At 40.1% G+C, this 19895-nt stretch overlaps 2 protein-coding genes across 3 annotated transcripts in view; one reads left to right on the forward strand and one right to left on the reverse strand.

The window, feature by feature from the left end:
* Positions 1–8011, forward strand: part of SLC26A5 (solute carrier family 26 member 5) — a 23120-nt gene extending 15109 nt beyond the window's left edge. For both annotated transcript variants that reach the window (XM_085298398.1, XM_085298407.1), the window contains 7 exons: positions 24–130; positions 1369–1438; positions 2952–3044; positions 4014–4124; positions 4984–5199; positions 5460–5514; positions 6104–8011. In XM_085298398.1, the coding sequence (XP_085154524.1) occupies positions 24–130; positions 1369–1438; positions 2952–3044; positions 4014–4124; positions 4984–5199; positions 5460–5514; positions 6104–6246 (795 nt within the window). In that variant the 3' untranslated portion in view covers positions 6247–8011. The remainder of the gene's footprint in view (positions 1–23; positions 131–1368; positions 1439–2951; positions 3045–4013; positions 4125–4983; positions 5200–5459; positions 5515–6103) is intronic.
* A 2392-nt stretch (positions 8012–10403) lies between these two features.
* Positions 10404–19624, reverse strand: PSMC2 (proteasome 26S subunit, ATPase 2). The gene is made up of 12 exons (XM_085298419.1): positions 19492–19624; positions 17112–17149; positions 15790–15871; positions 14770–14869; positions 14279–14410; positions 13579–13651; positions 13341–13436; positions 12982–13146; positions 12382–12469; positions 11419–11621; positions 10762–10858; positions 10404–10678 (listed from the first exon to the last, which is right to left on the reverse strand). Exons 1-12 carry the CDS (start codon positions 19559–19561, stop codon positions 10521–10523), a joined length of 1302 nt encoding a protein of 433 aa, XP_085154545.1. The 5' UTR covers positions 19562–19624; the 3' UTR covers positions 10404–10520.
* Positions 19625–19895: the final 271 nt, after the last annotated feature.

A 19895-nucleotide genomic window follows, 5' to 3' on the forward strand; every position in this document is an offset into this window, starting at 1 on the left:
TTTTTTTTTCCTGTATTTTTTAGGCCATCTGGGTGGTAGCTTTTGTGGCTTCTCTTTTCCTGGGACTAGACTATGGTTTACTTACTGCAGTAACGTTTGCAATGATAACCATTATTTACAGAACCCAAAGGTCAGATTTCTTCTTTCTTAAAATCAGTATTTGCTGGTCTTCTGGGTGGTTTTGTTTGTTCAAAGGGTACAGATAACCAGAAGACCTTTCCACCCGCTTCTACTGTGTACAGTATAGAATCTGCTTCATCAGGTAGGTCATGCAGGGCATGATGTATGGCTGTGATCCAAGGTTCAAACATAATTTTTGTGAAAACAGAATTTCTAGAGAGGGCACCAAACTTTCGATCTCTGTAATAAAAAGAATATTTCTGGTTTCTTATATTGTGAAATATTCTTGTTACTTTTTTTTCTTTAAGGCCTAGGGGTCAGAACTTCAGACGTGTTTGAATGCTGGGTTCAGTAAATGGTTACATTCTGTGCGCACTTGTTGTCCTGGTCAAGTACAAGTTGTCATACGGTATAAATAGCTAAATGGTTAGGTTTTATGTAAKAAAGTTTTAATTCATCAGAAAAGTCTCCATGCCCTTCTGGTTTTTCAAACCACTTCTCCTYGGCCCCCATTCAAAGCGGCAAAGCTTTTACTGTGAAACTTCCCAAGTCTAGAATGGAATATTTTCCTTATAGGTAAAAGAGGCCTCAGGAATAGGCATACATGGGTAGGACTTCACCTGTGACATAAGGTTTCTAGGCTCAAAACCTTGAGTGTCTAGGTAGAAAATGTACAAAAATGTTGGTTTCTGTATGCATTTAAATGAAACTAAATTCTGAGATTTCAACTCTGCATAAATAAGTGTTTTTATGCMAGCCTTCCGTGATTCTGTCCCTGCAAACAAAATAATATTGGTATTTCACTGTCACACTGCTTGTGACTTAGGAATGCTCATCTCAGGCACATTTGCCCTGAAAGCAGAACAGTTTTTAGAAATTGTAACATGTTTTTTCCTRGTATGAGCTACCATATTTACAAAAAGTTAATGGAGTTGTATGGGTTTACACTAAAGAGAATTTCCCCTGTGACTTTACATGGCTTGGCTAATGCTTTTCAAAAAAATGACATTACARTGCTAAGTTTCTCAATTATTTTCATATTGACAGAAGCAAACTTGTGCAGTCACCAATGCTCCCTTTGTTATGTTTCCTCCATAAACTGTTCTGCTGYRTTTGACCATGTTTAGATAAGCCTGYACCAGCCAGACACTGCAAARTGACCGTTTAAAATAAGTTTTCAATATGTATTGAACTCCCMCACCTTGGRAATGAGAATACTGAAACAWATTTGCTTCCACTTCTCTCCAGCCCTCAGTACAGAATCCTTGGTCAGCTTCCTGACACTGACATTTACTGTGATGTGGAAGAGTATGAAGAGGTAGGAGTGTGTTTCTCCTGCGTTGAACAGTTTTATATATTGGACCAAAGTAARATTACTGGGATAATTTGCTGCTTAACTCTGTCATACTGTGCTGTCTGCCTGGCATGCATCTTTGCTGAACTTACGCTTTGGGGAAAAAGATAAATTTAGCGTTTTGAGCACAATAATTTCTGCTACTAGTTTTTGTACTACACGTACAGTCAGTCAGGCTCAACGAGTTACATTGTACTAGCCAGTACAAAAGGATAAGGTTTGTAGGAAACTGAACTAGCTGAACTGCTAAAACTGCTGTCTATACCAACACATACAAGGCCAGCTTCATTAATTCCCGTGTAGCTGTATTGTGTAAAATCYGTGGAACCCAGGACCCAAACTGATGTATTCTTTAAAATTGCACAAGCTGGTCAAAACAGCATCTCCCTGCCTCCTCCCTTTCCCTGCTCATTGAACATGTATGCTTAATAGTCCGACTGTTTRTCATGCACTTCAATTCTTGTAAATGCAATTTTGTTCAACCAAAAGTTGGTGAAGGTGGTTGATTTTGTCAGTATAGTGGACATAAACATGCTATATTTATTCAGAAGCAGCAACCAGGACTTTTCAGCGTTCTTTGCCATGTTTTGTCAGAGAAGTCGCTGGGAAGGCTGCTCTCTCTGCTTAGGATCAAGTCCTAAATGTGTGTGAAGAGATGATGCTGGAATTCAAAAACATTCTCTTACCCACAGTTCTGTTTTGAATATGATAAAAATCAGAAGTATAGGTAAATATGTGTATAGCCACGTGCAAAGTAGAGGAGTCTTTGCTTTTGCTGTAGTGAATGTAGTTAGCATTTCTTCCTCCTGTATAAGTGTGGTGTTAGCCACATAGAACAGGCTAGATCTCTGCRACAGGCCAGGTCATTTTCCTTTAAAATGCCAGAGTTCAAATGACTGTTTAAAGGTTACTTCATTTAAAGCAAAGGGAAGAAGTGATTTTAATATGACCTGTGTGAAGCCTTATTTTAAAAGATATTTCTTAAAGGCTGAAACTAAAGGTGCATTTTTGATAGCTGAAAACTCTAGGAAATATCTATTTATATACATACATAGAGAGGGAGAGAGAAAGATCATTAATCCTGTAGGAAGRAAGGAAGCTCAGAGGAGCATTTCTAGATCTGCCTGATTTATTTGCATTAGTATCAGCTATAGATAACAACATTAAAGACCTGCAGATATTTAATTTTTTTCATGATTGTACATTTCTTTGCAACAAAGAGAAGGAGAAACATTACATGACATTATGTGCAGTATTTTGATTACCTTTCTAGGAAGGTGGAGRCTCTAATATTTTAATTAGCTTTGCTCATGACAGTGCTGGCCCTCTTTGCATGCTGATAGCCATTCAGGCTAGGCTTTGTACTTTATAGGTATCCTTGTCCTGTGATCAAGTGGGTGGCAGGGATATAAATATTTGCTTTTCTTCTAGAATGGGCAGTACTTAACTGGGCACACTGCAATGTTCTTTTCCTTAGATTAAAGAACATCCCGGAATAAAAATATTTCAAGCTAATACATCGCTTTATTTTGCCAATAGTGAGTCATATGCGAGTGCACTGAAGAAAAAAGTGAGTAAAGCAAATTTTTTTTTATGTCCTGTGTCTGGAAAACTTGAACTGATTTCTGAAACACGCTCAAGGCTCAGCCTTCTGTGCATCGTCTTTCATCCCCATTAGCCTAGCCCCTGGTACAGTGTTTCTCAGCTTGTGGTAATTGGTGAGCTGCTGGAAGGTGACCCTCCTGCCAACTGAAAATCAGCTTAGCAAGCAWTAGAATGGTGGGAGTGGATGTAGGCTAATAGTAACTTCTCGTAAGTGAAAGTTAAGTGAAGTGTGGTGGGCACAGCACAAGCTAGTCCAACACATTTTTTTCAGAAAGTAAATAATTGTTGGACTGAAAACAAAAAGTCTAGGAGTAAAGRCTTCCTTTGGGGAATAAACATTGCTGGAGTATGAGACCATGGAATACTGTGAGCATTTTATGCCTCTCCTGAGCAACAAATAACCTGCATATAGAGGCTACTTTACCTCCTATGAAAACTCAGCCTACATTTGATGGGGAGGGAATGACGATAACGGAACTAGCTAGGACAGAACTGCCTCCTAGAACTGGGAGCTATTGACCCAGCAGCGATTGCACCCTTACTAACTCTGAAAAATTTTTCTGTAGCTCCCTTGATGAGTCTTATACGAAACAGGTGGGTGGTGTTTACCTTCACAAAGGAAGAGGTATTAGCAATTTGTGTCCCARAGCACTTTTCTCTCCTTTGCTCTCTGCACTCGAATCAGCACTCTGTTGAAACGTGATACCCTCTGATTTCAAGAAAGGAATGTGATGCATCTCTTCATCTTGTTAACACAATGCTTGCAAAGATAATTCCTTCTTACTTTACACTACCCTCACTCYTACGAAGGGAAGCTGAATAATGCAGGCTTGTGTCTTAAATTTATGACAGTGATCAATTTAGTGCTAATTGATACTGCAGTGCCATCTAACGAGCTGAATCTCTTCTGATTATGCTTGTCTTTTCATGGCAGACTGGAGTGGACCCTTGTGTTATATTAGCAGCAAGGAAAAAAGCCCAGAAAAGGCATGCCAGGGCAATGAAGAAGGCAAACGAATCCAAGAAGAAAGCTGTCTTGAAGCTAGTGAGTTCTTCAGTAAATATTTACCTCTGTTTTATCACCTAATACACTTTCTTGTGTTAGCATTCTTGTTTATACAAGGTAAAAAGTGCTACTTAGATAGAAAGGCTTAGAAAGCATACATTGCATAGTGTGAACAGGCTGCTGAGATTAATGTTAAAATCAGAGGCTTACCCACAAGGGCTGGACTGGATAAGTGTGTTGAACCTTGATTATATTCAGGCACCACACTGGGGAGCAGAGCCTCCCAGACTCCATGCTGTCTCCAACAGTGGTGTCACTAGAAGGTAGAGGGCCCCTATTATGCCAAATGTACAAGCACATTCGGCATAATCATACGGCAATAAGATAAATAAAATTAACTCAGATTAGCAGCTCCTGTAATAAAAAGGTACCATCCACACTGCTGATTCTGGCATGGATAAGTGAGATAGGTGCATTGAGAAGAGCTACCTGAAACACACTGTGCTTTTGTGCATATTTAAAATTCATCCCAAATACAGGAGCTGCTGGTGTGTGCTCATTACCTTGGGAGACCAACTGAATGTCTGAGTTAGGAGACTGATTGCTAGCTCTTTTAAATAGATAGACCTCAACAGGATGAGCAGGGGTGAGGCAAGGAAATGGAGCAGAGGTATATAAACAGGTATCAATGTCTCTGTCTCTGTCTGTCTGTCTCTCTCTCTCTCTCTCTCTGTGTGTGTGTGTGTGTGTGTGTGTGTGTGTGTGTGTGTAAAGTCAGTTTCTGTAATAAAGTTTTTCATCTTTTAGAGGCTGAAGGAACAGATGTGTATGGGGAGGAAGAGGCTCAACAATGAAGAAGTATTGGCTGTCATTAAGCTGTGTTTGTCTTCTTTCCCAGACTAATGATATGGAAKCGGGTGTAAAACATGAGATAGCAAATGATGATGAGTTACCTGTAAATGGAAAATTCACATCTGTAGATGATAGTGTAGAAGACAGGTCTCCTGATGAACTGGAATACTTCGTGGAGCCAAAAACAAATGTCCACTCTTTAATTCTGGATTTTACTCCAGTGAACTTCCTGGAYTCAGTTGGAGCAAAAACATTAAAATCAGTAAGTAGGCTTTTTTCCTTCCATCTCCAAACAATAGAAAATCTGTAAGTGAGGTACATGGGATATAGATGACAAATGAAGTGTAACCCAGCGAGACCCTGGGTCTCACATAATTAGCTTTAATTCTGTAGCTTTGTGAGTTTCAGCTAAATATTGGGGAATGCGGCAATTGCAGCTCTCAGAAGTAACTAGCTTATGCTTTTCAGAAATATGTGTACAGTGATATACCTGTATTTAACCTCAGTTTAACTCCAYTGCAGATTATAAAAGAATACAAAGAAGTTGGTATATGTGTCTACATTGCTGGCTGTAATGGTGAGTGCAGATTTTTTATGAGCTTTGTGGGAGAAACTGGTGTTTTTATCTCTTCCCCTCTGGCCCTGGATGTTCTGCTGCCAGGTACTTCAGTAGTATCAGTGCTCATTTCACATAAAATAGACTCAGGAAAAGCAAAGCCATGTTTATTAGAGCCTTCACTTTAGTGAGAATAAATAACGAGTCCTGTGAGACCTAGATTCTGCTCCCATTTATTTCAGCTGACCAATTGTAAATGTCCCACCTAGCTTAATCTTTTGAAATTGTTGTAATAATGTCATGAGGAGAGAAGCCTGCAGTGTTTCTAGTTTTTGACATTCAGRATTGTACCAACTTGGATAAGATAGGCTTCTGTATTATGGTTGGATAAAGAACAACCTTTCCTGAATGCAAGTATCATATGATTCCCTTCATACTTTAAATATTTTGAGTAATGACAACTTAATTTGGATCTTTTGTCTCAACTTGTTCCTTGTGAATTGAAAAACCTGAAGCTAGGAAAATAAGTCTTCCTCCTCAGATACCTTGATCTTCCGTCTTTGTACTTCAGGTTATGCACTGATGCCATGTTTTGGTTTTTATTTTGCAGGCCCTGTTATGAATGAGCTGACAAGACTGAATTTTTTTGAAAACAGTGCAACAAGAGATTTATTTTTCCACAGCATTCATGATGCTGTCCTTGCTTGTCATGTGAAAGACACATCTGCTTCACAGACTGCCGGAGACCTCTGAAGAGTGGCATCTGGCAGAATGGAAGTCATAATTTATGCTGATAGAGACTCTTTCAATATTTAATTTTGCACAGTTTAAAGAGAGCCTAAGGCTATTTGCATCTGTGGGTTAAGGCTGGGGGCTTATTTGCAGTAGGAATAGTGGACAAGGAGTTGGAAGCCTTTATGCTCTTCAGTTTTTTTCCTTGCTGAATCAGGGTATAGCCTTGCAACATACAAGCATAAAATTATGTGAGACTGAAGATGATGTGGTATGTTCTGCTACAGTCCAAATCAGTCTGTGGCAGAGGGAATAACTGCATTGAGCTGATTGCACTTAACTAGCTGCAGGTAAAATAGTGAAACACAAAGTAGAGAATAGACAAGGTGACATTCCTATTCCTGTTGAGAAAATGGGCACTTTAACTCACTACAAAGTGGGATCTTGCAGGAAATAACTGTTCTGCAATTGCAATGCACTGTACCAGTGTCTTGAAAGAATTTTCTTAAATCATATTGAAAGCCTGATGTCAACATTTGCATACAACAGATTTATATAAAAGGTTAGAATAATATATCAGCTGAATTAATGAATTCAAACTGGTGGCATTAGCTGCTATTGTTTTTAATCCTGAATGGTACTTTTTTTTTTGAAGTTTCTAACTTTTTTCAAAATACTAATCTACTTGTTACCTGAAAATTTGCATTCCAAGTGAATTTCAAATTAGGATCCAGTAGTTTGTTATAATTATTACATTATCAACATTGTACTTTCACTGCCAAAATCTACTTATACTTTCTAGAAAAATAATATAATTGATTTGAAGCTAGAATTAATCTGACTTCAAGGTCTAAACTGGTTTAAGGCAGGAATCGGGTCTAATAAATTAAGAAATGATGCCCTATATGCAGTTTTTTAAGTTGGAATAAGCAGGTAGGCAAAGTCTGAAGTCTCAATAGGCCAAAAATATTTTTAAATAGCATTTTTCCATTGCCTGAGCTGTCTTCCTACCACTACTGTTCCGGCCTCAGCTTTCAAGTGGTTTGTGAAATAGATTTCAGTAGAACTCAAAAATGTAAAGTGCCTTTTTTTTTTTTTTTAATGAAACCCTAGTTTGTTTTTGTCTTTACAAGCAGCTGCTATGGTACTGCTTGACTTCCAGTGTGAGAACTGAAACATAAGAGTAATTCAAACAGGAAATAAATCTGCAGCTGCTGTCTTTGCCTAGCAAGTCATTAGGAAACTGAGCAGGTAGGAACATGAAAGTGTTTCTCTCTTGGTTATTTCAACAGCGCAGGGGAAGTGGTGTGTCAGTGACATGTCACTCTGTGCTCTCAAATCAAAGGGCCTGTGCACAAGGGAATTCAAACTACTTCCTCTTCTCTGAATGCAAACTTAATACTTGGGTTTTGCTTCCGATTCTGTTGCAGTCAGGGCTTGCTTCAGGCACACAATGTTTCCCAAAACCTGGGGGCAGTAGGAGAAGAAGTTTTCTTTCCTCAGTCTCCCCTGCCAGTAGGGATAGGAAGCATTCTGCATCAGAAGTTACCGCTTARCTGGAGTTCAAAGGATGGATTGAATGCAGTTACATTATATGAATACATTGTCTGTGTTTATTTAAGCAACTTTTGGTACATTTTATAATGTTAACTAGTTTAACAAGCCTTTGTATCTACATACAGTATATTTTTCTACTTTCAGCTTGTTGCAGCTTGTTTTTAACTATATAGTCTCTTCAGTTCACATCAAAACTGTGTCAACTTCTAAAATAAAGTGTTTATCAGGACTTGTCCATATTCTGCTCTTTGTCTTGGCAAGACCTTGTATGTGGGACCAGCTGAAGTCCYGAGATGCAAGTGTCTGCTCTTAAGGGGCTACCTCTGTGCAACCTTCCAGACATCAAATCAGGCATGCAAATAAATAAATAAATAAATCTGTGCTCCTGAGAAGGCAACCTAAAACAGCCTCACTTAAAACACAAAACCTTCTCTAARACATAGGTGACAAAACACCTCGTAGGTAGTCTCATATACCCCCTCATTGTAACAGTGTGTTCAGCTGCCTGCACTGCCCTAAGACTGATCTTCATTAGGTAACTAGCGGTGGGGGGGGGGGGGTGCATTTTCCTTCCTCTCCTCCTGCTAATTGTGCACATTTGGCTCTTTAACTGTGACTTCTGGGTAAGCTGTAGACATAGTATGGCCTTAGCATTGTGCTTAAGCAAGCTGGAGCCCTTGAGGTAACTAACGCTTTTCCTTAGATAAACTTTTCCTTAGAACTAGTCTGCTATAATTTCTGGCTCTTTGTGTATGTGACGCCCATTGAACAAGCGTGTGCCTATGTGCACCTGGGCTAAAACAACACTACAGCTGGGTCTCTGGATGAGATCTGGTATGGCTAAGGGCTGAACCAAAGCTCAGTCCCCTATTGGAGAAGATTTCCTGCATGCTTCTGGAAGCACAGAAAAAGATTTGGGGAGGGAACAAACATGATAAAGATGCAATAGGAGAGTGTTTTCTTCTTTACAAGTTTAGGCYTACACGGCCCATAGTTTAGAACTGAGGAACTGGGCTGTGTGTTGGTGTTAGCATCCTTCTCCTTGTGTTCTTCCTAACAGCAGCTCTAGTTAAACACTGCTATGGACTATGCTGATGGGTAACTGCGCTTCAGTTTGCTCTCCTGTGGCTCAGGTTCTTGTTGCTCCTGGTTCCCCTACCTTTGTGAATCCCTCTCCTCTGCCAGCCACCACAAGGATGCAATTAATGCTCCTTTTTGCATTTCAGTAGCAACATCTGCACTTCCTGGGGAGCTGCTGAAATGGGGGGGGGGGCGGGAAGAGGGGGTGCTGAAAGCCCTTGCCTGGGGCAGTCATAGATACTTACCCTGTGCCTCTGCACGCTCGCTGCTGAAGCCCTGTCTCCAGCAGATGGCCCTGACTGACCTTGCTTTTGTTCGATATAGAGACCACTTAATACGCAGGATAGCAGTCCTTCCCGCCTTTCCCTTTTTATGTGATATGTCAGGATCCACTGGAAGTTCCCATCTCTTTTTTCATACATCATTTCCCCTTCTTAAGTAAAAAGTACACCGTATTTACCAAGTGCAGCTCTTGAAACGGACAGAGATACTCAATCAAGTGTTTCTTTCTGACTCTCTTCCCTCTCAGACTCAAAATGAAAACATTCCATCCTGCTCCCGAACTTGCACCCCTCTCCAAAACGCTCTTTCCAAAATAACATGTAACTGTTGAGATGAGTTTTTTCAAGCAGGTATAGACAAAACCACCAGACTACCCAAGTTTGCTTATCAAGATACTGTCACCTTAGAGCCAAAAACCTTAGAGTCRAGTATAGCACAAACTCTTTCCCTATAGTACACACTTCCCCATTAAAAAAAAAATATATATCTGACAATCTGAGCTTGATAAACTGTTATCAGTTGTGTTGTAACCTGCTAAAAGATCCATTTTTCCAAAGTGCTAGATGCAACACTTGAAGACAAAATGAAAGGCTGTTGAAACACGCCTAGATGACCATAGATGTCATTTTTATTTATCAGCCTTTTAATGTTGTCAGCTATTTGCCCAGCCATGATCAGGGTACTATCAGGATCATACTCTGTGCATAGCAGCACCTTAGACAAACYATGTGATACAGTAAAGTGCTTACTACTTGATTTAAGACTGATGTCAAACTTCAAWTTTTTTTATAGCAGGAATGGGAGGAAGGAATCCTTCATTCCTCAGAGCTRTGAAATCACATGCACTTTTTGCTCCCTCTTGACCAACTTCATAAAAAACAGAAGAACCCCAACAAAAGCTGGGCTGACCACTAAGCACCTGCGCTGAGGTATCAGTGTCTCCTCCTCAGTTCTTCTGTGCAGTTTCTAACAATTCTTTCAGGCTACACCTGTACCTCACTGCTCAGTATCTAGCAAGCATTTCTGAGCACACCAGAATCACTGTCCTCACAGGGATTTTTCAGTGCTTCCCCTGCATACATGGTAATTTTGGGGATGTATATGGGAATCTAAACTTCACAGTTAACAATGGTGCTCAGATATCTGGTTTAAAAATATCTCACTGGTTGTGGCATTAGCCTTTCACTGAGATTTTTCTTTTTTTTTGGAGTAGCAACACTCCACTAGTGTAGAACACATTCATAATGAACTCCCACCTGTTGTTTGGAATATTCCATTTATTTCTAGTTTCCACAAACCAGGTATGAATTACTACACATGGACTTTTTGTTTCACAGGAAGTGTAACAACAGAAATAGGAAAAACCTTCCAAGGTTTTAGTTGTAGGTCATGTAGCGGGGGGTAGCACTGAATTTCGCATACGATTTAATGACTTTGTTGACAGCTTCTAAGAAGTCTTTCTCCGTTGCGATTTTTCGACGTGCTCGGATGGCAAACATGCCTGCCTCTGTGCAGACGCTGCGAATCTCGGCTCCTTTCAAAGAAAGAGATGAATGAATTCAACGCTGACCAAACGTGGAAATGAAACACARAAATTGTTTTAAAAGATCAGCTTACCTGTACTATTAGGACACAGTCGAGCTAACAGCTCAAATCTGATGTCTCTTTCAACACTCATGGAACGAGCATGTATCTTGAATATATGAGTTCTTCCCTGGAAAAGATTGGAAGATAGAAATGTTCACGCTGTGGATGAGGAAATAATTTGACCTGCTCACAGTGTACAGTTCTCCACATCCAGAGCAAAAGCAGATGGAAAGTAAAACTCTATTTGTTGCCTAACTACCATTTCCTGTGTTTGGACTAGAATCTTTGAGCAATGGAAAACTTAGTGWCACTGAAGCAAAATTAAGAAAAAAACTAAGAGAGCTCAAATGGTAGAAGTACCACAAGAAATCTCTCTCAAAGAAACTAAACAAACCACATTCCAGCTTCAGAACTAAACCATGGAGCTGGTTAAAGGATTCTTGATCTGTTGAGTCAGAAATATACAGTGAATATASTATTTTCCATGGCTTCCCCAACAGGGATGGAATCTATGCAGTGTGGGAAAACCTGTTCAAAATATCCTTAGCCCCCTAAATTTCCATGTATGTTAACACAATGGTGCCACATTTGTTAATTCTTCTAAACTGGTTCCAGACAGTAATGTCTGGAGTGAATTAAAACTCCGATATCAGAATATACTTAACAACRAGAAGAAAGCATTCCAACCTCAAGGTCAGGCAGGCTGAACTCTATCTTCCTGTCCAGCCTCCCGGGCCTCATCAGTGCTGGATCCAGAGTGTCAGGTCTGTTTGTTGCCATCAGCACTTTGATGTTGCCTCGYGGATCAAACCCATCCAACTGGTTGATCAGCTCCAGCATGGTACGTTGCACTTCATTGTCACCCCCAGCCCCATCATCAAAACGAGCACCTGCAAAGAGAAGACGTGTGTGTTTTATAAAATAAGAGGGAGACCTTCAGAGCGTGGCAGAGATGTCACCACAGGTGCTGTATAGAAGATAACACGGAAGATACCTTAAGTTACAAACAAATATTTGTGACAAGTTTAAAAAAGGTGTTAGAGGATTATCAGAAAATGACACATTTCAACCAAAAAGTGTTTTGTATTTTCTCTGGTTGTAAGCACTGTATCCTCACCCTTAATACTGAAGGGCCTATCTCCCTTTCTATCAACTGACCAAGCTGCTGAAATTTATTTTGGTATTTTGTTTTTTCCCTCCCCTCAACCAAAATCGTTCCCCATTTGTTTGTGTGAAAACAGTTCTGCTCCCAAAGGGCTAAAGTACTTCCTTTGGGGAAATAAATTCATTTTATTTTCAGGTAATATGAAAGAATAAGTATGCAGTCCATAAACTGAAGCAAGTTTAAGATAACAGTACTATTTTTTTGAACGCTTTACAGAGATTTTTCAGCTAAAATTTAAATCAACTGAGTGTTCCAAATATGCAGAAGTGACTTCTCAGCTGGGCTAAATATTTTCAAGCTATATAAACCACTTCAATAGTTTCTCAAACAGTAGATGCGTCCATGCTGTTAGYAGTTTTACTAAGTATTTAGGTAATTACATGCACATTCTTGAAATGCAGCAATCCAGATACAGAATTACAATGTGAAAAGACAATTTGGCTGATTTTCGTACAAGATTAGAGCTATGCATGCTATAAACATACCTCCAATGGCATCAATTTCATCAAAGAATATAAGACAAGCTTTTTTAGTTCTAGCCATTTCAAAGAGTTCACGAACCATTCGCGCTCCCTGAAAGCAACATCAAGATTTTGTTAAGGTCCATTCAAGGAAAGATACCAAAACCAAACTTTTTGTGCTTCCAAACAATTCTAATTTCCAATGACAAAACTCTTATTTGTACAAGTATGTATTACCAAACATTCATAAATCCTAAAGCAATTTCCAAAGGAGAGACAGACTACTACATTTAAATTCAGGAGAGGTATAGGATGAAATGATTTACTCAGGGCCAATTGAAAAATAAGTGACATAGTTGACAACAGAATCCTAATCCTAGCGTCTTCCTACATYACAGATTAAATTCTGTACTGCAAGGTCCATTTCACTGTTGACAGCGTAGTTTAGGTTTTATAACTCATTGTCTGATTCATATTCTGCAGTGATTTGTTTGACAGTTCCTCCACCCGCCTTGCATCTCCAGCATGCAAGTACGTTCATCCATCACATCCATTACRGTGTCTGATCTCCACCACTGGGAAATCTGCAATTCAACCCACCTTCCATGGAGTATCAGCTCTTACCTCTCCCACATACTTCTGCACCAATTCAGATCCAATTACTCTGATGAAGCAAGCATCAGTCCTGTTAGCAACAGCACGAGCACAAAGTGTTTTGCCTGTACCAGGTGGCCCAAACAAAAGTACTCCTTTGGGAGGCTCAATTCCAAGGTTAACAAATCTTTCAGGCTGTAACGGTGGTAAACAGAAAGCAATGAAAAGAAATTCATACCAGGCAAGGCTGGTATTCATTTTTTAAAACTAAGCCAATTTTCACTTAGTTGTTTGCATTCAGCTATACCAGCACTTGAAAAAACAAGGGACAATAACAAGATGATCAAAATACTTATAATAAGAACAGTTTCAATCTGGAGGTTGCTTACGTGAAGCAGAGGAGTTTCAACCACTTCTCTCAGCTTTTCAATCTGCTCTTTACAACCACCAACATCGCTGTAAGTGACATCAGGTTTCTCTTCTACCTGTGTAACAAAAAGATAAGAGATCAGTTCAACAACCTGATGCTGCCKCTCTCTCCAGGCTTTCAATACACCAAAACAAAATCCATCCAAAGTAATCAAAATTACAAGGTAGAAAAATGTAATAAGTAAAGGCAGTTCTCACTTGCATCATGGTGACTGTGGGATCAATCTTTGGAGGCAGGGGGATATGGATCTGATACTTGTTTCTATCCACCCTGGTTAGAAGGCATAAACAGCATTATATTAACACGTGTTAATTAACTGTCATGAAGAAACAACTTCACATTTGAAGAAGCTGAATTCTTAAACTGTTATTTTCTCTGGCATCAAGGGTGCCCAACCCTAAAAGCCAACAGTCAGAATGGGCTAGAAACTGGAATTCCTGTTTTGCAGGAAAGTAAAAGGTTTCCAAAAATATTAATTCCAAAATGTTTTGAAAATTAAACTTCAAATATCAAACAGAGCAAATGGGAAAAAATATTGACTCTAGAAAGTCAAAAGGACTGGCTTCACCTCTTAAGCAAACTTTTTTGTAGACACCCTGTGTCCAGACAGACTGCCAAAGAGAAACCAGGCCATTCAGGTTCCCTGAAGCTCCTGTGGGCCCGAACTGCAAGCTTTAGGTCCACGATGCATTGTTTTCATCAGAATGACATCAAAATCAAACCATTCTAGCAGAGCTTTCAGATTTCTGAGAGTTGTTTTCTAACAGCAAGATACTATTGTTGGAATTTCAATTACTACAGAAATATCAGATAACAGTTGTTGATGTGTCAAACTGATCAATCAAATAAGAGAGAAATTGTACTGGAGACTGAAGCTAATACAAAGACTTTACTTACCCAACTCTCATGCCTTCTTCTATGTCAGTAGGTGCCACCTGGTCACTGAGATCCACCACAAATTTAGCAAACTGCTTGACATTGATAATGTATTTGGGATCCTCGGAGTCTGCATTGATTATCTTTGTACACCTAACCCAGAACATACAAGTAGCATCACATAGTAAACAAGGTAACTGCCTTGTTATTTGCATAAGCCTCCAGAAAAAGATGTTAGAAACAGTCTATATATTATCCAAATGTACTTAAATAGTTATTGTACTTGTGATTCTATTATTATTATTATAGTATCGTGAAACTGTTGCAGGAATAAGTACAAGTATAAAATATGTAATGCATGATCAAGCACAACACACAACAGTAAACAGYACTTTAAATATGGGTAGGACTTGAACCTTCTTAAAAAAAAAGAAAAAGGCTAGAAATAAGTTACAAGTCACATATTCATATTGCTGAGCAGCTCCATTGAAAAAAGGAAATAGTGCACCTACCTCGCAACTTGTAATGGCTGCTCACTTTGGAGAGTCTGCTTATCTGCAGCAAGATCCCAAAGGGCCGGGGGAGCCAGGCCAGTGTCTGACTCCTTGATTCCTATAMACAACACAGACAAGCTAAGGGAGAAGCAGCTAACTTCAGCAGTCCTTCACATACCAAGGACCTTACACATAAGCCTGCAGAAAGCTTTTTAAGATCTTACACATCACACATATGAACACCTCTGACGGATTTTCTAAAGAAAAAAGGTCTAAGTGACTGTCCACCTGAACACGCAGACACTAGTCTATCCATCCCCTGATAAAAATTTGCGGTGTGGACTATCCCAACCAAATCTTACAAATACCTCAAGGATAAACATGTTTCTAAAAGTTTTAGAAAAGGAGTAAAACTCTGCAAGTGCTTTCACTGAGGGAAAGGCATTAGTGCAAGGTACCAGAAACTAAGGAATTCACACAGTYGGAAACATCATAAATCTTCCAAGACACAGGTATGAGAGGTACCATCTCCATGATACATGAAAAAGAATAAAGGAGGTTCACTTCAAAAAGAAGTTCTGGTCTTATAGGCAAGTCTTCCATACCGATTTTAAATGCTAAGTGTTCTGATACACTCTTCTTCCTTATATAAGGACCAGCACCACTAGTTAGATGATGGTTTTCTGGAGTCTACTGAAGTTCAATTACCGTTCAAATGCAGCTGGAGGCAAATCACAAGTTACACAGTGACAGGAAGAGCCATTCGTTACATGCTACCATAATACATAAACATTTTGAATAAAAATAYGTTAAAGCACAAAAGTTCTTAATCACATGTACAGATCAGTTAGCTCTGCTAATTAAAAAGAAGGTCATGACCCACAAAACAAAAGTTTCACGATTACCAAATAAAGAAATGTATCCTTTTTTGGAAAAATAACAATAATAAACTCAGGTAATTGTTGCCTAAAGTCAGCTTCTTAAAACACTCATTTTGACGTACATTTTACTGAAAATTATCTTAAGAAAGAACAGTACCTGTAAGCTCATTGATTTTTTTAAGAAGCTGTTGAATATCATCTTCTACTTGCTTGATTTGCCTTGAATATGTGCTCTGGCCCTGAAAAAGAAGAGCAACTGTGWACTTTCATAACTCAAATTATTTTATGTTCAGAAAAAAAACGCCAATAGCCACTTAGTGTCAAAAGGTTCCATAGATTGTTAACAGCTATTGATCACAGCCAAAAGTGACAGCATGAGCTCCAGCAACAACATATCCGTTCATGAAAAATTTGGAGTTACAAAGYACTGTTACACAATTCTGACCACTATCTGAGGGAAAATTTTCCTGTATGTAAGCTTCAAGGGTTTGTTTTTCCTTTTAAAAGAACTCTTCAACTTCATTTTTAAAAACTTTCTAAAGTTAAAAAAGATAGATTAAAAATTATACATAAAAGGAGTTCTGTATGCATTATCTAAATAGCACAAAAATGAAAAATTATTTCTTTGACAGCTTTAACTATCTTGCCCAACCTCCCCACCATCCACAGAAGACAGCAGGAAGATCACTGGGCAAACTGCTAAATCAGAAGCCTGACAAAATCAGGCTCACATCTGATAAAATGCTTTACTATCTTGTCTTGCAGAGAAGATCTGGATTCCACTTTTAAGAACTCCTTCACATCAATTTGGCAACAAAGAAAGCCACAGTAGGCACAAAATGTATTTCAGTCCTTCCACAGTTTGAGAGTTTTGTAAAGGAGTCTTAGTGTCATTAAAATTCAGACTTCTGGCAAACATATTCAAATCAGGAACAGACTAAACTGTAAGGTTTATTTTTATGAACAGGTCTTTCACAGACCCACAGTACCTCCTCCACGGACAGAGGACACTTGCATTTTAAGCCTTACTGAACACACAACAGGCCTTCCAAGACCACACTATCTGGGATAGTATGTGCACACCCTCACTATCAGCTTTTAGCCTGATGACTGATAACAAGCAAATTTGACAGGGCGGACAGGTCTTAAACATACTGTTTCTGGTAAAATAAGGAAAATAGTTGGTCAGTGAAAGAACATTACAAGATCAGCAGACACCTATGGCAATCAGCTACAAGATACAACACAAACATAAGAAAATACTTCATTGGTTCTAGGCTATCAATACTACTGGATTATCTTTAGGTTTGGGGAATAAGTTTGGGGGTTGGATTTATTTATTTTTGGCAGGAAGGAAAAGAGAGAAAAGGTTTTGGCAGGACAGAAAGGCAAATAAATATCCCTCCACATTTGCATTGAATTCGTAACGGGAATCTCATGTTTTTTCTTTAACACCCTCACATGTGTCTGTGTACTTACATAGGTTTTCAGCAAGGCAATATCCCCTTCATCCAATGCTGAAACAAGACAGAAAAGACTTAGTGTCCAATTTCAAAAATAGAAATAGCAGTACCAAATTTGCCTCTAAAGAGGAAAATACATTTTAAAGAGATTATTTTATGTYTTTTCACTAAATCAAAGTAAAACCCCAAAGTATCAGATAGACATTAAAGAAAAACAAAACAGGGTCTCCAACTACTCCTTTCRGATCAAAGGTATGTACTGCCCAGAGCTCAGAGCAAGCAAGCCACTTAAATTTTACTTTGCTCAAAACAGCTTATCAATCTGTGACTACAGAAAAGGAATTGAAGTCAAAACTTTACTTTTTTAACTTTYTGTTTCTTGATGCTTAAAAAATATGAATTACAAGCAAAATAATTTCCAACACTTTCTTCTCTTTCAAAAATGCCCAGACTGAATGGAGCGTGGCAATCAAGTCAAGCTGGTTTCAGCAGGCGTCCCATAAATCATACACTCCCCTCTTCTATATATTGAAAAGCTACTGGAACTACTAAAGGAGGTATATAAAACCTGGAACCAGTAATTTACGTAACAYTAAGTTTTAATATTGTAAAATGCAAAACATAATAATTGTCATTAAAGAGGAGAGAAACACTTTTTTGATCCAATATCGTTTCTCCAACAAGAAATGGCTACAAATGTGACAAATACACAGTGACCTCCATTCACAYACCCTCACTGCAGAGCTGGTATTTGCTATTATCAGCTCTTAAAAGATTTTGTTAACATGCATATTTCTGATAACTTTTTGAATCCATGTAAACATTTGGCAACCTTTGGCACAACATGCAGGAACTAATCCCCCAGTTTAACTAAGAATTGTGCTTCGATTCACGTGTCTTAAATCTGGAATTTGAAAACATTATTCAGGCCTTGGAATTCTTGTGTTACAACAAGCAGCATCAGCTATTAAACACATAAGCTTTACCATAAAAGTTCCACAGGACTACTCCAGTGAACTCTTTTGATTAACAAAAATATAACTTTGTTTAACTTTGTTCCAGATTTACTTCCATACAACCTGTAATTTAACAGATCCTCTCCCATCTGCTAAAGCCACCCCTTTCCAGGGTCCTGGTTTTCATTTCAATCATCCATGGCACTCCCATTCTGTATCTTTTCTAATTCTACTGTGTCTTTTTAGGACAAAGGGAGCAAAAAAATATGCAGTGTTGAAGATGTGAGTATGATATTGTATTATACACTATTTCGAAAAGATTTTTTTATGTTGTTCCCTCTTTTTTTTTCCTAATTGTATCACTCCATTGACACATCTACTAAGCACTGAGTTGTTGTATTTTAAAGATCTCTTTCCTGAGTGGGAACAGTTCAAAGTCCATCAYTGATTACACACAGTATTGTTTTCCCCTTTAGATGTATTACTTAACATTTACTGATATGAAATAAAATGGCAAATGAAATTCAAACAATACAAGGTACCAGAGGGAATTTTCACAGTTAGCTTTCAGTATGCTGGTATCACTGCAACAGTCGCCACCGAACTATCCCACTACCACTGAGTTACTTAGGAATGTGCTAGCACTGCATAGTATTTGGCACTGAGCTCTGCAGGATTCCTCCAAAGATGTAACAAAAAAAAAATTTTTTTCCTTAGTGTGCTCCCAACTTTTTAACTAATCCCTAAACAACAAAGGACATTCACCCATGGCAACTTAGGCTTTTCAGAAAAATTTATAAGAGCTTTGAAAAGCCCTGAAAACAGCCAAATCAGACTGTACTGTGTGGCTCTCCAGCCCACATCTTCAGAGGCTCTTTCAAAAAAACTTGAGGAGCACTGACAAATTTCCCCTCGATGCAATATTTATTAGTTAGCTCCCCAGTTCAATTCTTTATTGTGCTATCTACTAGTTTATCCCAAAGCCCCAGAATCAGCCTTTAGGGTCCSGCATTTCCACAGTTTTCCTTAGAATCTTTAATAAATAAATGAACGCATAAATAAAGGTAACGCTGCGCCCCATGTCACAGCTCTGCCTCCCCCCGTGCAAGCGCTCGCGGGCGGGACGCCGCTCCGGGAGCGCCAGAACCACCGTTTGGGGGGGTTAAAAACGGATTTTCTCCGTTCCCCCCTCCCCTCCGGTTCTCCCTCCGTTTCTCTCCTCCGCCGCCCTTGGCCTGCGAGCGGCCTCTTGCGCCCAACTGGCGGCCGGGCCGCGCCGGGGGCTCCCCGGGGCACCGACCCCCCGCCCGGATCGCGATGGCGCCGGGGGGGGGGATGAACTGCCGCCCCGTTGCCGTGGTAACGGCAGACACCCCCCCCCCCGAGGGGGCAGGAGAGGGGCGGCGGGCCCGGAGCTGGCCCCCAGCCGCGCACTCTCACCGCGGATGGGTTTATCCTCCTTCTCCTCCTCCTTGGTCTTCCTCTGGTCGGCGCCCAGGTAGTCCGGCATCTCGGCGGCCCTCCTGCGCCGCGCCCGCCCTACCCCGGAAGCATTACGCAGCAGCGCCGGGTCCCTTCCGGCTGGCCCGCGCGCCCGGAGGACGCGATTCGAGGGTGCACCCGGCCCGGGCGCTGCTCGCCGCGCGCGGTGCTGCCGATATCTCCTTCCCCCCGGCACCGCCGCCGCCGCCGCGGGGGTTCCGCCCACCCGGAACCGCGACCGCCTCGGCGCTGGCTCTGCTGCCCGGCGGTTTATGGCTGCCAAGGCTTCGCCCAAGCTTCAGGCGGGATTGCCGGAGGCGGCTGCTCCGCACTCAGCACAAGCGCGGCGCAGACTCGAATAA

This window comes from Rhea americana, unplaced genomic scaffold (assembly GCF_003343005.1).
Source record: "Rhea americana isolate MKP2758 unplaced genomic scaffold, rheAme1 scaffold_1, whole genome shotgun sequence".
In the NCBI taxonomy this organism is placed as follows: Eukaryota; Metazoa; Chordata; class Aves; order Rheiformes; family Rheidae; genus Rhea; species Rhea americana.